Here is a 15,911-nt window from a genome sequence, read left to right as displayed (position 1 = left end):
TGACCTAACTCAAAAATAGGTCTCTCCCTCTATTTATATTACATATCAAATACATTCCAATGACAAATATACCCTTACTAACTCTCACTAATTAACATAACACTAACATACTTAATAATACTAAAAACTAACATAACCATTAACAGATTCAAAAACAGAGTTTATTCTTTATGCATAAATAATATGTAAGTCAGCAGTGTGTCCATAATAATACTAAAAGACTAAAATAATCATTAACAGAGTCAAAAACAGAGTTTATTCTTTATGCATAAATAATATGTAACTCAGCAGTGTGTCTGCTCAAATTCATCAATTTATAATTAGCTTGCAGGCAAATATTTTTACTTTTAGAAGTACAACCTTGCAGATCATATTTGTGAAAAACTAATTAAGCAGGTTGGACTGTTCTCATTTCATGTAACACTTTTTACTTTTAACTTTGGACCATGATATATAAGGAAAAAAAAAAAAGACGGGTTAGCTAATATTACCGCATCTCCAAAAAAACTCCATGTTTATTCAAAAACTCAAGATAAAAGAAAAAAACATAAGCTTAAAATAATGGAGTCATTAACTTTACAAAACTGCAGGTAAGATTGGTGGGCAAATAAATGATAAAGACCCAAAGGCAGCTATTTTTGAGATAGTACCAGATTAGGTGAAACAGTCAAACAACATGCCCTGAAACATTTATTCCCAAGGCTTATACAGTTTTTCAGACACGCTGCACAAATATGGCCTGTTTAAATGCAGACTCACAGAATTTCAGTACATGTGATGACTTGTTCACGTACTCATCCATAAGTGAATTATATTGGAAAAATAGAAAATTATAAATTTCCTATGCATGTTGAAAGAAAATGGAGGCTTGCTGGACCTCTACAAAACTAGAACTAAGTAACCATCCCAACTAATTCAAGCTACAGTAAGAGTGGAAATCTTATCTCTGCTGGTCGAAGAACAAGGTACCCACACAAAACAAAATTCAATGCTCGACGATGGAAGCTTAAAAGCACAAAAATAAAATCTTCCAAGTCAAACTCATCAGGATCCTTCATTTTTTCCAATGTTCACTTTCCAAGTTATGGTAATAAAAAATCTGTAATGAACCCACTTGAAATGGAATCAACTCAACACAATTTGTAATGAACTCACGTGAGTGATAATTCCTTGATTGAATGAATTACTTGCAAGGGAACGAAATTACAGAGATAAACTGAATTGAATACCTCAATGCATACAAGGAAATGGAAATAAGAAAGAACAGGTTGGCTGGTTCGAGAGAGCCACTCTCCAGAAATAGAAAAACAAATTGATTCCCAATTTTCTACCCCCCTGTATTCCCGCTAACCCCTAGCTTTATACATAACAAACTCTAACTACTATTCTGGAAATACCCCATGTGCTCTACTGCAGTTCGGCCCATGTGCTCTACTGCAGTTCGGCCCAGCCCCAGCCCTGCCATGCCTCGGCCCAGGACGACTAGGGCTGCGAAGAGCTGACCCGCAAGTGGCCGACCTACCCCAGCTCCCCACTCGGTTCGGCTTCTTCTACCAACCTCAGCTCCAACCCCTCAGTCCGAGCTCCCCTACGCCCACTTCTGCCAATCTGAGCCAAGCTCCCTTGCGCCTTCTTCTACCAACCTCAGCTCCGGACTCTCAGTCCGAGCTCCCCTGCGCCCACTTCTGCCAACCTCAGCTCTGAACCCTCGGTCCGAGCTCCCCTGCACCCAGTCATTTCGTCCGAACCCTCAAGCCCTCTGTTCGAGCTCCCCTGTAACGAACCGCCTCTTCCGAGCCCTTCAACCTACCCTGCATCTTCAATCTGACGATCAGCTCGGACCCTTTCTGTTCGAGCTCCCCTGTAGCTAACCACCTCATCCGAGCCCTTCGATCTGCTCAGATTCCCTTATGGTCGGTATCTCCGACCTTATTCATGACAATACCCTCCCCTTCAGAGCACCTTGCCCACAAGGTGAGGGAATTTCTCCTTCATCATGTGGTACCACTCCCATGTCGCCTCTTCCTTCTCCTGTCCCTCCCACCGAACTAGTATCTCTGTTGCTGGAAGGTTCCCCCTTTTTTTCACACGCCGTTCTAAGATCTCTTCCGGCTCTGGGCTGAGGGTTCCATGGGAATCTGTGGGGGGAAGCCGTGGGTTTACCCGAGCAGATGCCCCAAGATGTGGCTTGAGCTGAGATACATGAAAAACCGGATGGATCTGGGTTTCCTCTGGGAGTTCCAGTCAGTAGGCTACTTCTCCAATTTTTTGTACCACCCGAAAGGGTCCGTAGAATCTTGGTGACAATTTCAAGCTCCGCCGAACTGCTACGGTTGTTTGTCGGTAAGGTTGGAGTCAAAGGTACACCCAGTCGCCTACTGAAAACTTTCGTTCCCTTCTCTTTAGGTCAGCATACTTTTTCATTCGCTGCTGCGCTTGTTGCAAATTATGTTTAAGGAGATCTAGGGTGACCTCCCTATCCCTGAGGTACTCATCTACCATTGCCACCTTGGTGGTCCCCGGGATATAGCTGATCAAGGATGGTGGTGGTACACCATACACAATCTGGAAGGGGGTAGTTTTCGCCGAGGTGTGGTAAGATGTATTGTACCAATATTCAGCTAATGGTAAGAGCTTCACCTAATTTTTTGGCATATCTCCCACAAAACACCTAAGGTATCCTTCCAAGCACTTGTTCACCACCTCTGTTTGGCCGTCCGTCTGTGGATGGTAAGCCGTACTGAATTTCAGTTGGACTCCTTGTAGACTAAAGAGTTCTTGCCAGACTTTACTTAAAAATGTGGTTCCCCTGTCGGAGATAATTGATCTTGGCATGCCATGTAACTTGAAAATGTTCTGAATGAAACTCTGTGCTACTTGACTTGCCGTGTATGGATGACTTAGAGGTAGGAAATGAGCATACTTAGAGAGCCGGTCTACCATGACTAGAATGACATCTTTTCCATGTGAAGGGGGTAAACCTTCTATGAAATCCTTGCTGAGATCTGTCCACACCTCTCCTGGAATAGGAAGTGGCTGTAGTAAGCCTATGGGGTAAGTATTTTCTCCTTTCATTTGCTGACAAATGGGGCATTCCTTGATGAACTGCTTAACTTCTCTCTTCATGCGACGCCAATAGAAATCTCTTCTGGCTCTTTGGATTGTCTTTTCATATCCCTCATGTCCTGCTACTGCATTGCCATGAACTGTTTGTAACACTTGTTGCTTGATCTATTCATTTCGGCCTATAAACAGCTTACCCTTATAAAATAATAATCCATCCCTCAAAGTGAACCCTTCTACTAGTGTGCCCGAATGGATTTGTTGCTGGATATTTTGTATTTCAGCGTCTTCAGCATATGAGGCTTTTAAATCTTCTATCCACCCAAGCGTGGGGATAGAAATAACCATTATACTAGCCTCATTGTTTGTTGCGTGATCGTCTGTTGGGTTGAGGGTGTCACCTTCTGAATCTTTTCTAGACAGAGCATCTGCTACTCGATTTTCTTGCCCCCTTTTGTACTGTACTATGAAATCATATCCCAGTAGTTTAGTGATCCACTTCTGTTGCACAGGAGTACCCATTCTTTGTTCCAACATGAATTTTAAACTCTGTTGATCTGTTTTGACAATGAATGGCAGCCCTAAGATATATGGTCTCCACTTCTTAACTGCTGTCACTAAAGCTACCAATTCTTTCTCATAGGTTGACATGAGAAGGGTTCTGCCCTTCAGGGCTTGACTAAAGTATGCTATGGGCTGCCCTTGTTGCATGAGTACAGCCCCAATCCCCTTGCCTGATGCATCACATTCAATTGTGAATTTCTTCGTGAAGTCAGGTAGGGCTAGAACAGGGGGAGTAGACATGGCCTACTTTAACTCCCTAAAAGCCTTCTCAGCTTCCTCGTTCCATTGGAACCCATTTTTCTTAAGTAAATTGGTCAAAGGTGCGGCTATGGCTCCATACCCCTTAATGAATCTTCTGTAATACCCGATCAAACCTAGGAACCCTCTTAGAGCCTTGAGAGTCTTAGGTGAAGGCCAGTCAATCATAGCTTGTAATTTGTAGGGATCTGCTCTCACCCCCCTACCCGATACCAAATGTCCTAGATACTCCACCTCTCGACAGCCAAATTTACATTTACTTCTTTTGGCAAACAGTTGTTGATCAAGTAGAATTTGTAAGGTCGTTCTTAGGTGGTTGAGGTGTTCTTCCATAGATTTTCTGTACACCAGAATGTCATCAAAGAAACCAGAATGAATTTTCTAAGATGTGGTCGGAATACCTCATTCATCAAACCTTGGAAGGTTGATGGTGCATTGGTCAGTCCAAAGGGCATTACGAGAAACTCGTAGTGTCCTTCGTGTGTCCGGAAAGTGGTCTTAGGGATGTCCTCTGCCCTTACCCTTATCTGATGATACCCGGATCTCAGATCCAGTTTTGAGAAGACCTCAGCCCCATGTAGCTCATCCAGCAGCTCTTCAATCACAGGCATAGGGAATTTATCCTTAATGGTAACCTGGTTCAGAGCACGATAGTCCACACACATTCTCCAGGTGCCATCGGCCTTTCTTACCAGCAAAACAGGAGAGGAGTAAGGACTATGGCTCGGCCGTATGGTTCCTAACTCCAACAGCTCCCGAACAATCCTTTCTATCTCCTCTTTTTGAAAATAAGGATATCTATAGGGTCTTACACTGATAGGAGAAGTTCCCTCCTTAAAGGTGATCCCATGGTCACATGACCTAATGGGCGGTAATCAACTAGGCTCTGCAAAGACTTGCTGAAATTCCTCCAATAGGGAGGTTAGAGGCGGGGAGATGCTGTCCATTGCCTCTTCTTTTATCCCTTCCAATGGTTGTAGCAGGATTCCCTTTCTCTCCAAGCAAGAGAGTTTTCCCTCCACTCCTTCTTCCACTAACGCCTGGGAAGTGAGTCCTTTCAAACAAACAGTTTGGCCATTATGGTGGAACTTCATAGTAAGTTCTACAAAATTCCACATGATTTCGCCCAGCATACTGAGCCACTGAATTCCCAATACAATATCACAGCCCCCTAAAACCAGGGAGTACATATCAGCTTCAAATCTAGTCCCTTGCACCACAAAGCTACTGCTGGGCATCTTCCCTCACACCGGATCTCCTCTCCATTGGCTACTTTCACCTTCACCTTCTCCCCACTATCCAAGGTCAGCTTAAGTCTCCTGACCAGAGCTGGATCAATAAAATTGTGAGTGCTTCCTGTATCTACCAGTATCACAAAGGATTGTCCCCTAACACAACCAACCACTCTCATTGTTTTAGAGTGAGGGGATCCCGTCAGGGCGTGTAGGGTAATTTCCACTTTGTCCTCTCCCGGTTGTTGCTCCAACCCTGCCTCTCCCGAACAATCATGCCCTACGAACTCAGGGGATTCCTCCTCCTCGTTAAAACAGTTGAGCTCATTTCCTTCCAACAAGAAAAGTTTAGCAGCCCCACATTTATGCCCTGGATGCCATTTGGCATCACAATTAAAACATAACCCCTTGCTTTTCTTTTCTCTTATCTGCTCCGGGGAGTATTTGTGGACCTGAGTGTTCGGTTTGGCTGCTGGTTTGGTCACAGCCAGGTGATGAGATGGGGCAGAGTGCTTGGGTATGATATACTTCTTAGTCGCTAGGAGGTTTTCTTCTTGTATCCGTGCCTTGCCATAAGCCATGTGAACATTGATTGGGTTCAAGAGTTTCACTGCCCACCTAATCTCCTCCTTCAATCCCCCCATGAACAAACTGAGCCGGTGGCCTTCATCAAGGTCTCTGACTCTATTGGACAATTCCTCGAACCGTTCCTTGAATGAGGTTACAGTGGAGGTTTGTTTTAGGTTGGATAACTGCTCCAACGGGTCGTCATAAGGAGCGACTCCAAACCGGGTGTGCAAGGCTCGTTCGAATGCCTCCCAGCTCGTTAATAGACCAGACCTCTCCAGGTCCTGGAACCAGATTAAAGCCTTGTCCTCCATGTGGAAGGAGGCCAACAGAACCCTTTGATGGGGTGGAGTTTCATGAAACAGGAAAAAATGATTGACCCTATAGAGCCAACCTGCTGGATCCGAACCATTGAATCTAGGGAAATCAACTCTCACCATTTTAGTTTGAATACCTGCTCTGTGTTGCTCCCCATTGAAGCTCTCATGTTGTTGGTATCCAAAGTCGTGGCTCGATGTCTCTCCTGGCCCTTCCTAGTCGATTTTCTGCTTGCCGAGATTCTTCACAGCATCGGAGAGAGCTCCTAACTGTTGAGTCACGGTGTTGAGTTGCTTCTGCTGTTCGGCTTGAGTGATTGCTGCTCTTCTTGTAATCTCCTCAGGGCAGCGATGGACTCCAACATCTGGTTCATGCGAGTTCCCTCTCCCATGGTGGTAGGAGTTTGGCTCTGATACCAATTGTAATGAACCCACTTGAAATGGAATCAACTCAACACAATTTGTAATGAACTCACGTGAGTGATAATTCCTTGATTGAATGAATTACTTGCAAGGGAACGAAATTACAGAGATAAACTGAATTGAATACCTCAATGCATACAAGGAAATGGAAATAAGAAAGAACAGGTTGGCTGGCTCGAGAGAGCCACTCTCCAGAAACAGAAAAACAAATTGATTCCCAATTTTCTACCCCCCTGTATTCCCGTTGACCCCTAGCTTTATACATAACAAACTCTAACTACTATTCTGGAAATACCCCATGTGCTCTACTGCAGTTCGGCCCAGCCCCAGCCCTGCCATGCCTCGGCCCAGGACGACTCGGGCTGCGAAGAGCTGACCCGCAAGTGGCCGACCTGCCCCAGCTCCCCACTCGGTTCGGCTTCTTCTACCAACCTCAGCTTCGACCCCTCAGTCCGAGCTCCCCTGCGCCCACTTCTGCCAATCTGAGCCGAGCTCCCTTGCGCCTTCTTCTACCAACCTCAGCTCCGGACTCTCAGTCCGAGCTCCCCTGCGCCCACTTCTGCCAACCTCAGCTCTGAACCCTCGGTCCGAGCTCCCCTGCACCCAGTCATTTCGTCTGAACCCTCAAGCCCTCTGTTCAAGCTCCCCTATAACGAACCGCCTCTTCCGAGCCCTTCAACCTACCCTGCATCTTCAATCTGACGATCAGCTCGGACCCTTTCTGTTCGAGCTCCCCTGTAGCTAACCACCTCATCCGAGCCCTTCGATCTGCTCAGATTCCCTTATGGTCGGTATCTCCGACCTTATTCATGACAAAATCCATTGCGGTAATTCAAACTTCACTTGATGTTTGCCCTAACTTCATCAGCACAAGGCAATTAACCTCTTGCATTTGAATTAGATGGTTTGAAATTTCTTTGAGTCAAAATATATACATAGTATAGAAGATAATAACTAAAATGGTGTACAGTACCAACAAAAACAGGTAATATAGCAACCAGTAGAAAATGATGACAGTTTTGTTTCATGAATAGTAATCAATTCAGTGATTTAAGTCAAAGACCATGCAATATGATCTTAAATTTCTTGTAAAAAGTTTCAGAAGCTATTTGCACAGTGAAACATATGAACATATTTTCTCCAAAAAAACTGCAAATTTTTTTAATCTCATTAATTAAAGAAAAAAAAACAAGACTCCTATCATCTTTCCATATGAGCAGTAAATTATATCACACACACACACACATATATGTATATAAGAGCACTGAAATGCTGCGATTTCCATGGTTTTCTATTCTTTCTAAGGGTTTCACATGAAAATTAGCCAGTCACCTGTTGGATCCTCTACTAATATTGGATATTGTAAAAGAATCCATGCAGTTGGAACTTGAACTTGCAGGTGCCCCTTCAAGATAATTGACTGGGAGAAGTACCAACAATCCAACAGCAGAACACACCGTAAAGAAATTGATGCTGCAAAAACACACTTGGAGTCAATGAAAATATGTAGGGAAATTAATACAAAATTCCCAAATCCTGCGAGAAACAAAATAGAGAGAAACACACACCAAAAAAAAAAAATCAATCACATGCACAAGACAATATTTATGTGGTTCGAAAATTTTGCCTACGTCCACAGAGTTGCAGGGATTTCACTATTATCAGGAAGAAAATACAGAGAGTGTGCCATACAATTTTTCTCTCACTCTCTCTCTCTCTCTCAGTGTGACGGCCACCACTAACTCTAATCACCATAATAGCGAATTAATATCCTGCGCACAGCAATGGGCTACAAAACAAGCCCAAAAAATTTCGGCCCAAGCCTTCGCTCCATGGACTAAGCCTTAGGATAGAAATCTCTCAATTAAACAACATCCGGATCAAACGCAACTAGGCTCCACAAAGCCCAACAAACTATACATCATGGTTTTAAATCGCGGTAGCGGGTAGCGTAACGTAACGGTAACAGGTGTAACGGGAAGCAGGGGTAGTAGGTGTTACATAACGGGAAGCGGGTGTAATGGCCGTGAATTTTTTTGAAGCACGCACAACCTTGTGCATATTAGCGTACTTGCATGTTTGAAGCTTTTGGCCATTCTTAGAAAGGGTTTTAGTGTATTTTGGACCCTTTAGTTCGAGTAACTAAGTTATTTGGTAAGGGCAACAAGTTTACATTTGTTTTAAACCATCATTGATAGAAAATTACGTGTGTGTGCGTATTTATACTTCTCATTGTTCTTATCTGTGATAAATTCTTATGTGTGCTAAATGAATTAATAAAATAAAATACATTATACACTCCATTAATCTATTAGACACATAAGACATACGAATAATATAAATATAAAATAGTTAGAAAAGAAAAAAGGTTGAAGTTGAAAAATAAAGAACATAAATATCACATTACTAATATTATTAAAAAAAAAAATTCCTAACAAGTTAGTATTTTGAAATTGTTAATTAATGCATCTATTGTGAGTATTTAAAGAAAAAGTAAATTTTGTATCATTGTCATCCTCATTATAATTTTTTCCCCCTTGCCACTTGGTATATTGAGAATGATATATGAAAGAGAGAGAAAAAGTGAGAAGAAAAAGTAAAAAATAAAATATTTTTTTGGTGTAACAGTCCTGTAGCGGTTACATAACGGCCGTAGCGGCCTTTACATAATGGTCGCGGTCCGTAACGGCCGCTACGGCCGTGATTTTTCTTCCCACCGATTTCGCGGTGTGTAACGGTATCGGTAACCCAAAAAACCTTTACGTAACGGCGTTACGTAACGGTCACGGCCTTTATTTAAAACCATGCTATACATGCAACATACACAAAATTTGTCCTGATTAGTTTTGGTTGTTCTTATTTTTTGACATTGGTGCGGTACCTAATTTATGAGTGTTGGATGGAATCTATGAATCCCAAAAATTTGTTTCCTACATTACTGCCACAAATAACGACTCAAAAGTTGGATGGAAAGAAATATGTTCAATGGCCTAAAGTTGTTTGGGTTTATTTAGCAGGATTAGGAAAATTTGATCACTTGCTCCAATCTAATCCTTCTATTGAGAAGAAAAAAGACATGTGGGTTCAAGAACATGCCTTGATTGCTTCCCTCTTATGGAATTCTATAGAGCCACAGATTGCACAGATGTGTAAGCATCTAGATACATGCAAGGAGATTTGGGATTATATCAAACTTCTATACTCTAGTAACATAACACGTATGACGTATGTATGATTTATCCCAGGAGTACTTTCACTTACAACAAAAACATAGGATTATTGCAGACTATTTTGGAGAGATGAAGCGAATTCATGAGGAGCTTAATGTTGTGTAACCTATGACTGCCAATGTTTATGAGATGCAGAAGCAGAGGGAGCAGTTGAAGGTTCTTCGTGTTCTAGCAGGCTTGAGACCCGAGTTTGAGGAAATCCGGTCACAGAAACTTAGTAGTGCCGAGCTGCCATCATTTTCCGATGTTTATTCTCGTTTCCTTCATGCTTCCTTTAGCATGCATTCTCCTACTCTTGCATCTAGCCCAAAGAGGATAGTCTTTGCTACAAACGGTTATTCTAGTTCTTTACCACACAACCGCAAAAGTTATCGAGGTGGTTCGAGTAGTCATGATGGTAGAGACGGATGAGGTAGAGGTAGTCCTCACAAGTGCACTCATTGTGGACAGAGTAATCATACTATTGAGCAGTGTTGGGATCTCTGTGGTAAACCTTTTCACGTTGCTAATGCAACCACCATCGACTTCACACCTTTGGGGGCAGCCAATGCAGCCACCATTGAATCCACACCATTGAGGCCGGCAATGTACTATGTCCACATCAGAGGAAGAGTTTTCCATGTCCCAGTAATATCAAGCGTTAGAACAAGCTTCTCTTCCCATTGCATCTCTTGCCTAAACAAGTAATCCCATAGTATGCCTATCATCCAATACTTCTCGTCCTAGTCCTTGGGTTATAGACTCCGCTACCATTGATCATATCACAGGTATACCTAACTTCTTCTCTACTCTTCAATATCTTGCAAACTCTTGCTGATGGATGCACCACTGCAGTCAAGGAAATTGGGACTATAAATCCCACTTCTTCTATTTCTCTTCCTTCAATTTTATATATTCCTAAATTTCCCTTCAATCTTATGTCTGTTAGCAAAATTACTAAATCAATGAATTGTTCAGTGACATTCTTCCTTGATTCTGTAGTTATTCAAGATTTGAAGATAAGGAAGACAATCGGCGGAGGGCGTGGAGCTAGTGGACTCCATCACTTTGAGTCGCTGTCCTTCTACTACCTGCACTACGGCTGCCACACCTTTCCAGATTCATTGTCGCCTTGGTCATCCTTCATTAGAAAAGTTATGTCTTGTTCGTGGTTTGAGTTTTGGGTCTAGTCCGGCTTATGAGTCTTGTCAATAGGGAAAGCACCATCATGTTCCTTTAGCACCATCATGTTCCTTTCGCTTCTTGAATCAATAAATGGGCTGCAAGCCCTTTTATGTTAGTTCATTCTAATGTTTGGGTTCCTAGTAGGGTTGTGTCCAAGTTGGGTTTCCAATACTCTGCAACCTTTTTGGATGATTATTCAAGAATGACTTGGTTATATTTAATAACAGATTGTTTTGAGTTATTTGATGTGTTTTGTGCCTTTTGCTATGAAATAAAGACTCAAATTTGTTTGCCAGTTCAAATACTTTGAAGTGATAATGCTAAAGAGTATTTCAGTGTACAATTCACTATTTATACGATTTAGTTTGGTATTGTTCATCAATCATCCTGTACACTCACTCCTCAACAAAATGGGGTTACAGAGAGGAAAAATAGACATCTTCTTGAAATCATTCTCACATAACTTTATCAAATGCATGTGTGTTTAGAGTGATGTTGTACTTACTGCTTGTTATCTGATCAATAGAATGCCAACCTCTGTTCTTAGTGGTAAAATTCCTTACTCCACTTTCTTTCCTAATTCACCTTTATTTTCTCTCCCTCCTCATATATTTTGGTGTGTGTCCTTTGTTCATCAACTAACTCCTAGGGTGGATAAGTTGGATCCTCGTGCTATAAAATGTGTCTTTCTAGGCCACTTGTATAGTCAAAAGGGATATTGTTATTATAATCTTGTGTTGCATTGCTTCTTTTTTTGTGTTGATGTTACCTTCTTTGAGTCTACGCCTTACTAAACCCAATCACTGAGTGCTTCTGAGCTCAATGAGTCTCTTCCTTCGCCTAATCTTCTAGCCTCTACTTTGCTATCCTTGCCCAACCAACCATCTAAGTCTCCATGTAGCTTAAGTCCTTCTCATCATCTTGATCATCCTCATTTCCAGGTGTATTTACAATGGCGACTCCAAGGAAAAGAGTCCCCTTTCACTTCTACTACCATGCCTTTGATTTCCTCATCTAATGATCATACTCCTCGTGATGTTGATCCTCCTATTGCTGTTTGGAAAGGTAAACGCACATGTACTTAACATTCCATTTCCAACTATGTTTGTTATGACTCCTTATCACCCTCCTATTATTATTTCATTACTGCTCTATCATCTACTATCTTTCCTAAATCTATTTTGGAAGCCTTAGCCCATTCTGGATAGAGGGATGCTATGGTTGAAGGGATGAATGATTTACATGACAATGGCACTTGGGACTTGGTTCGTGTAGTTGGTTGTCGCTGAGTTTACACTGTGAAAGTCAACCCTAATGGTTCTATGGCTCGTCTAAAGGCCCATCTTGTTGCTAAGAGATACACTCACGTATATAGTCTATATTATTCTGATACTTTTTCTCCTGTTACCAAACTTACATCAATATGTCTATTCATCTCCTTGGCTACTTCTTGTCACTGACCCCTGCATCAATTAGATGGGAAAAATGCCTCTTGCGTAATGACCTTGAGGAGGAGGTTTATATGGAGCAACCACTTGGGTTGGTTGCTTCGGGGGAATCAGGCTTGGTGTATCAACTCAAAAAGGTTTTATATGGTTTAAAACAGTCTCCTAGAGCATGGTTTGGTTGTTTCAGTGTTGTAGCACTTGAGTTCGGTCTTCGACAGTGTGTTGTGTATCATTATGTGTTTTATCGTCATACTTCATTAAATAGGATCCTTCTTGTTGTTTATGTGGATGATATTGTTATTATAGGTGATCTGAGGGTCACTACCTCTCCCTCTGCCTAAGCGCATAATTCCATTTTCTTCTGCTCGGATAAAGGTATTTAGAGTCTCAAACTTTTTCTACAAACTAAAATTCAAATCAAAGATTTGGGACTATTGAAATACTTCTTGGGTATAGAAGTATCTAGATCCCGTATGGGAACTATTTTGTCACAGAGGAAGTATGTTCTTGATCTGTTGGATAAAATTAGATTGTTGGGATCTAAACTGGTTGATATACCCATGGATTCTAACAGCAAGTTAGTGCCGAATATGGGTGATTTGCTACCTAATCCTAGACAATACCAGAGACTTGTTGGAAAGTTGAATTATCTCATAGTCACTCAGCTGGATATTTCTATTGCAATAAGTGTTGTGAATCAATTTCTAGATTCTCTGAGAACAAGTTAATGGGACGCAAAAATTCGCATATGAAGATATCTCAAAGGTGCACCCAAGAGAGTATACATGGATATACAGATGCATATTGGGCTGGGTCGCCTTTCGACTGGAGATCCATAACTTAGTAATGTATCTTGGTTGGTGGTAATTTAGTTTGTTGGAAGAGTAAGAACAAGCTGTTGTGACAAGGTCAAGTGCTAAATCAAAATATAGAGCTATGACTCACACTGCTTGTGAACTTTTCTAGTCGAAGAATATGATGGAAGAATTGGATATTTCTCACTCTTAGCCTATAAAGTTGATGTATGACAATCAATCTGCTCTTCATAATGCCTCCAACCCGGTCTTTCATCAGCAGACGAAGCACATTGAAGTTGATTGCGACTTTGTTCAGGAGAAACTTGTGCAGAAGGCTAGAAACTCATTACTACCACTTATGTGAAGTCAAATATGCAGCTTGCTGATTTGTGTACCAAAGCATTGGGGGGTGCTCGTGTTAAATTCATTTGTAACAAGTTAGGAGCATACAACGTTTATGGTCCAACTTGAGGGGGAGTGTTAGAGGTTATTTATGTCTTTTAGAATTATTATTATTAAGTGTGTTAGTATGTTAATTAGTGAGAGTTAGTAAGGGTATTATTGTCATTAGAACATATTTAATTTGAACTATAAATAGAGGGAGAGTATATAATTTGACTATAAATAGAGGGAGAGACCTATCTTCAAGTTAGTTCATTCACTTTAATCAAATCTTAACAACTTGTTTGATTGTTTTTAGGAACAAGTCATATTCTCCTATATTTGTATTCTCTCTCTTACCTATTAATGGATCTTTTTCTATATAGAAACGGTTAATGAAATAACAAACATGCCTTAGGTTCCTTGTAGTCGTGGTACATTTTTCCATTTAGGATGTGCTTGTTTCACAAGTTTCAATTAAACAAAACTAGGCTATGCTACTCAACTATAACAATTATCCTATATCGTTGGTCCATTGTGTTGTTTTTTGTCCCACATTGGTAGAATAGTTCCACATTAGTATAAAAAGTTGTTTTGAATTTTTTGTATTATTTGTCCCACATTGGAAAGAAGTGTTTTTTGGACTTGAAATTAAAACTATATAAAGAGCTCAACTCTTCATTTGTAAAGCACACCTCAAAGTTGTACTTTGTCAAGAAGTAGTGGATTGATCATCTGCGCCCGAGGACGTAGGTAATTTTATACCGAACCTCGTCAATTTCTTGTCTTATTCTTTTTACTGTTTTATTATTAGTTTATGCATTACTTTAATTTCTTATATATTCAATAGCAATAATTGTAATATTGGTGTTTGGCACAAGTGGGGTGCCCAGCACAACAATTAAGATCAGAGCTAGGTTGAATAGTGTCGATACAGAGGTGTTCCTCTGTTAGGATCCTTGATTCCATGTTTGATGACTAAGAAATACCTTGTCTAAGCGAGTGCTCAGAGACCATTGCAGCTCAGTCCCTCCCTGGAGGTCGGCCTAGTCAAAGTGGAATTTCATAGGATAAAACAAAGTAGACACAGTTAGTACGTACTATTCATCCTAGGCCTTTTGCTTTGTTGGTTGCTATTGAATATATAGAAGATGGTAGAAACTACTACACCGGTAGAAGAAACTTTGTCCACACGAACTCCAACCCCTTCGGCTTTGACATCATCATCGAAGACGATAGCTAATGCTCGGTTTGAGGTGGAGAAATTTGTTGGTACCAATAATTTTGGTATGTGGCAATGTGAGGTGATGGACATCTTGTATCAGCAAGAACGAGATATTGCTTTGGATGATAAACTAATAGATATGGGTGACAGAGATTGGGAAAAGATCAATCGTCAGGCATGTGGTACGATTCGTCTGTGTCTCGCTAAAAATAAAAAATATTGTGTTATGAGGGAGACATCTGCAAAGAAATTGTGGAAGACATTGGAAGATACATTTATGACCAAGAGTCTGGAAAATCGGCTTCATTTGAAAAAGAAATTGTTTCGCTTCTAGTATCAACCAGGTATTTCGATTAATGACCACATAAATGCTTTCAAAAAATTTTTGGCTAATTTGTTAAATTTGGATGAAAAGGTGAAAGATGAGGATAAAACCATATTGTTACTGAATTCTCTCCCTGATGATTATGAACATTTGACCACCACTTTACTGTATGAGAAAGATAAAGTTACTTATGATGATGTTTGTACTGCATTGATTAGTACTGAATGCAGAAAGAAGGATCAGAGGGTCCATAAGAAAACAACAGAAGCATTAACAATAAGGGGACGTTCTCAGAGTTGTATGCCTGGAAGGAAAAGTAAATCTCATGAGAGGAGTAAATCTCGTGGGAGACCTGCTAAAGATGAATGCGCCTTTTGTCGTGAGAGAGGGCATTGGAAGAAAGATTGCCCTAAATTACAGCAGAAGAATAAAGGCAAAGCACATTCTAATGCCAATATAGCCAATGATGATAGAAGTAAGTCAGATTTTTCTCTTGTTAGAACATCTTCGTCACATTATTTTGGTGAGTGGATTTTGGATTCTGGTTGTTCCTATCACATGTGTCCCAATGGGGAATGGTTTTCTAATTTTGAAGAATTAGATGGTGGGGTTGGTTTTACAGGAAATGATAATACTTGTAAAATAATTGGAATAGGATCAATACAGTTGAAATGTCAAGATGGAACTATTAAGACTTTGACTGATGTTAGGTATGTTCCAAGCCTAAAGAAGAATTTGATTTCATTGGGTGCCTTAAAGATCCTTAAAGATTAAATCAGGTGCGCTGGTGGTGATGAGGAATAAGGAAAAATAACTTGTATTATTTACAAGGTAGTACAGTTATTGGCTCAGCAACTCTTGTTTCTAAGAAAGATGCAAGTTTAGATACAACCAGGTTATGGAATATGCGATTAACA

The 15,911-nt window shown here is 40.8% G+C and overlaps 1 protein-coding gene across 3 annotated transcripts in view; it reads right to left on the bottom strand.

Moving 5' to 3' along the window:
- Positions 1–15,911, bottom strand: part of LOC131159224 (CSC1-like protein At3g54510) — a 91,024-nt gene that overhangs the window by 69,127 nt on the left and 5,986 nt on the right. For all 3 annotated transcript variants that reach the window (XM_058113955.1, XM_058113956.1, XM_058113957.1), the window contains exon 2: positions 7,757–7,897. In XM_058113955.1, the coding sequence (XP_057969938.1) occupies positions 7,757–7,897 (141 nt within the window). The remainder of the gene's footprint in view (positions 1–7,756; positions 7,898–15,911) is intronic.

Source organism: Malania oleifera, chromosome 7 (genome assembly GCF_029873635.1).
Source record: "Malania oleifera isolate guangnan ecotype guangnan chromosome 7, ASM2987363v1, whole genome shotgun sequence".
Taxonomy (NCBI): Eukaryota; Viridiplantae; Streptophyta; class Magnoliopsida; order Santalales; family Ximeniaceae; genus Malania; species Malania oleifera.
This window is presented reverse-complemented; position numbering and strand designations above follow the sequence as displayed.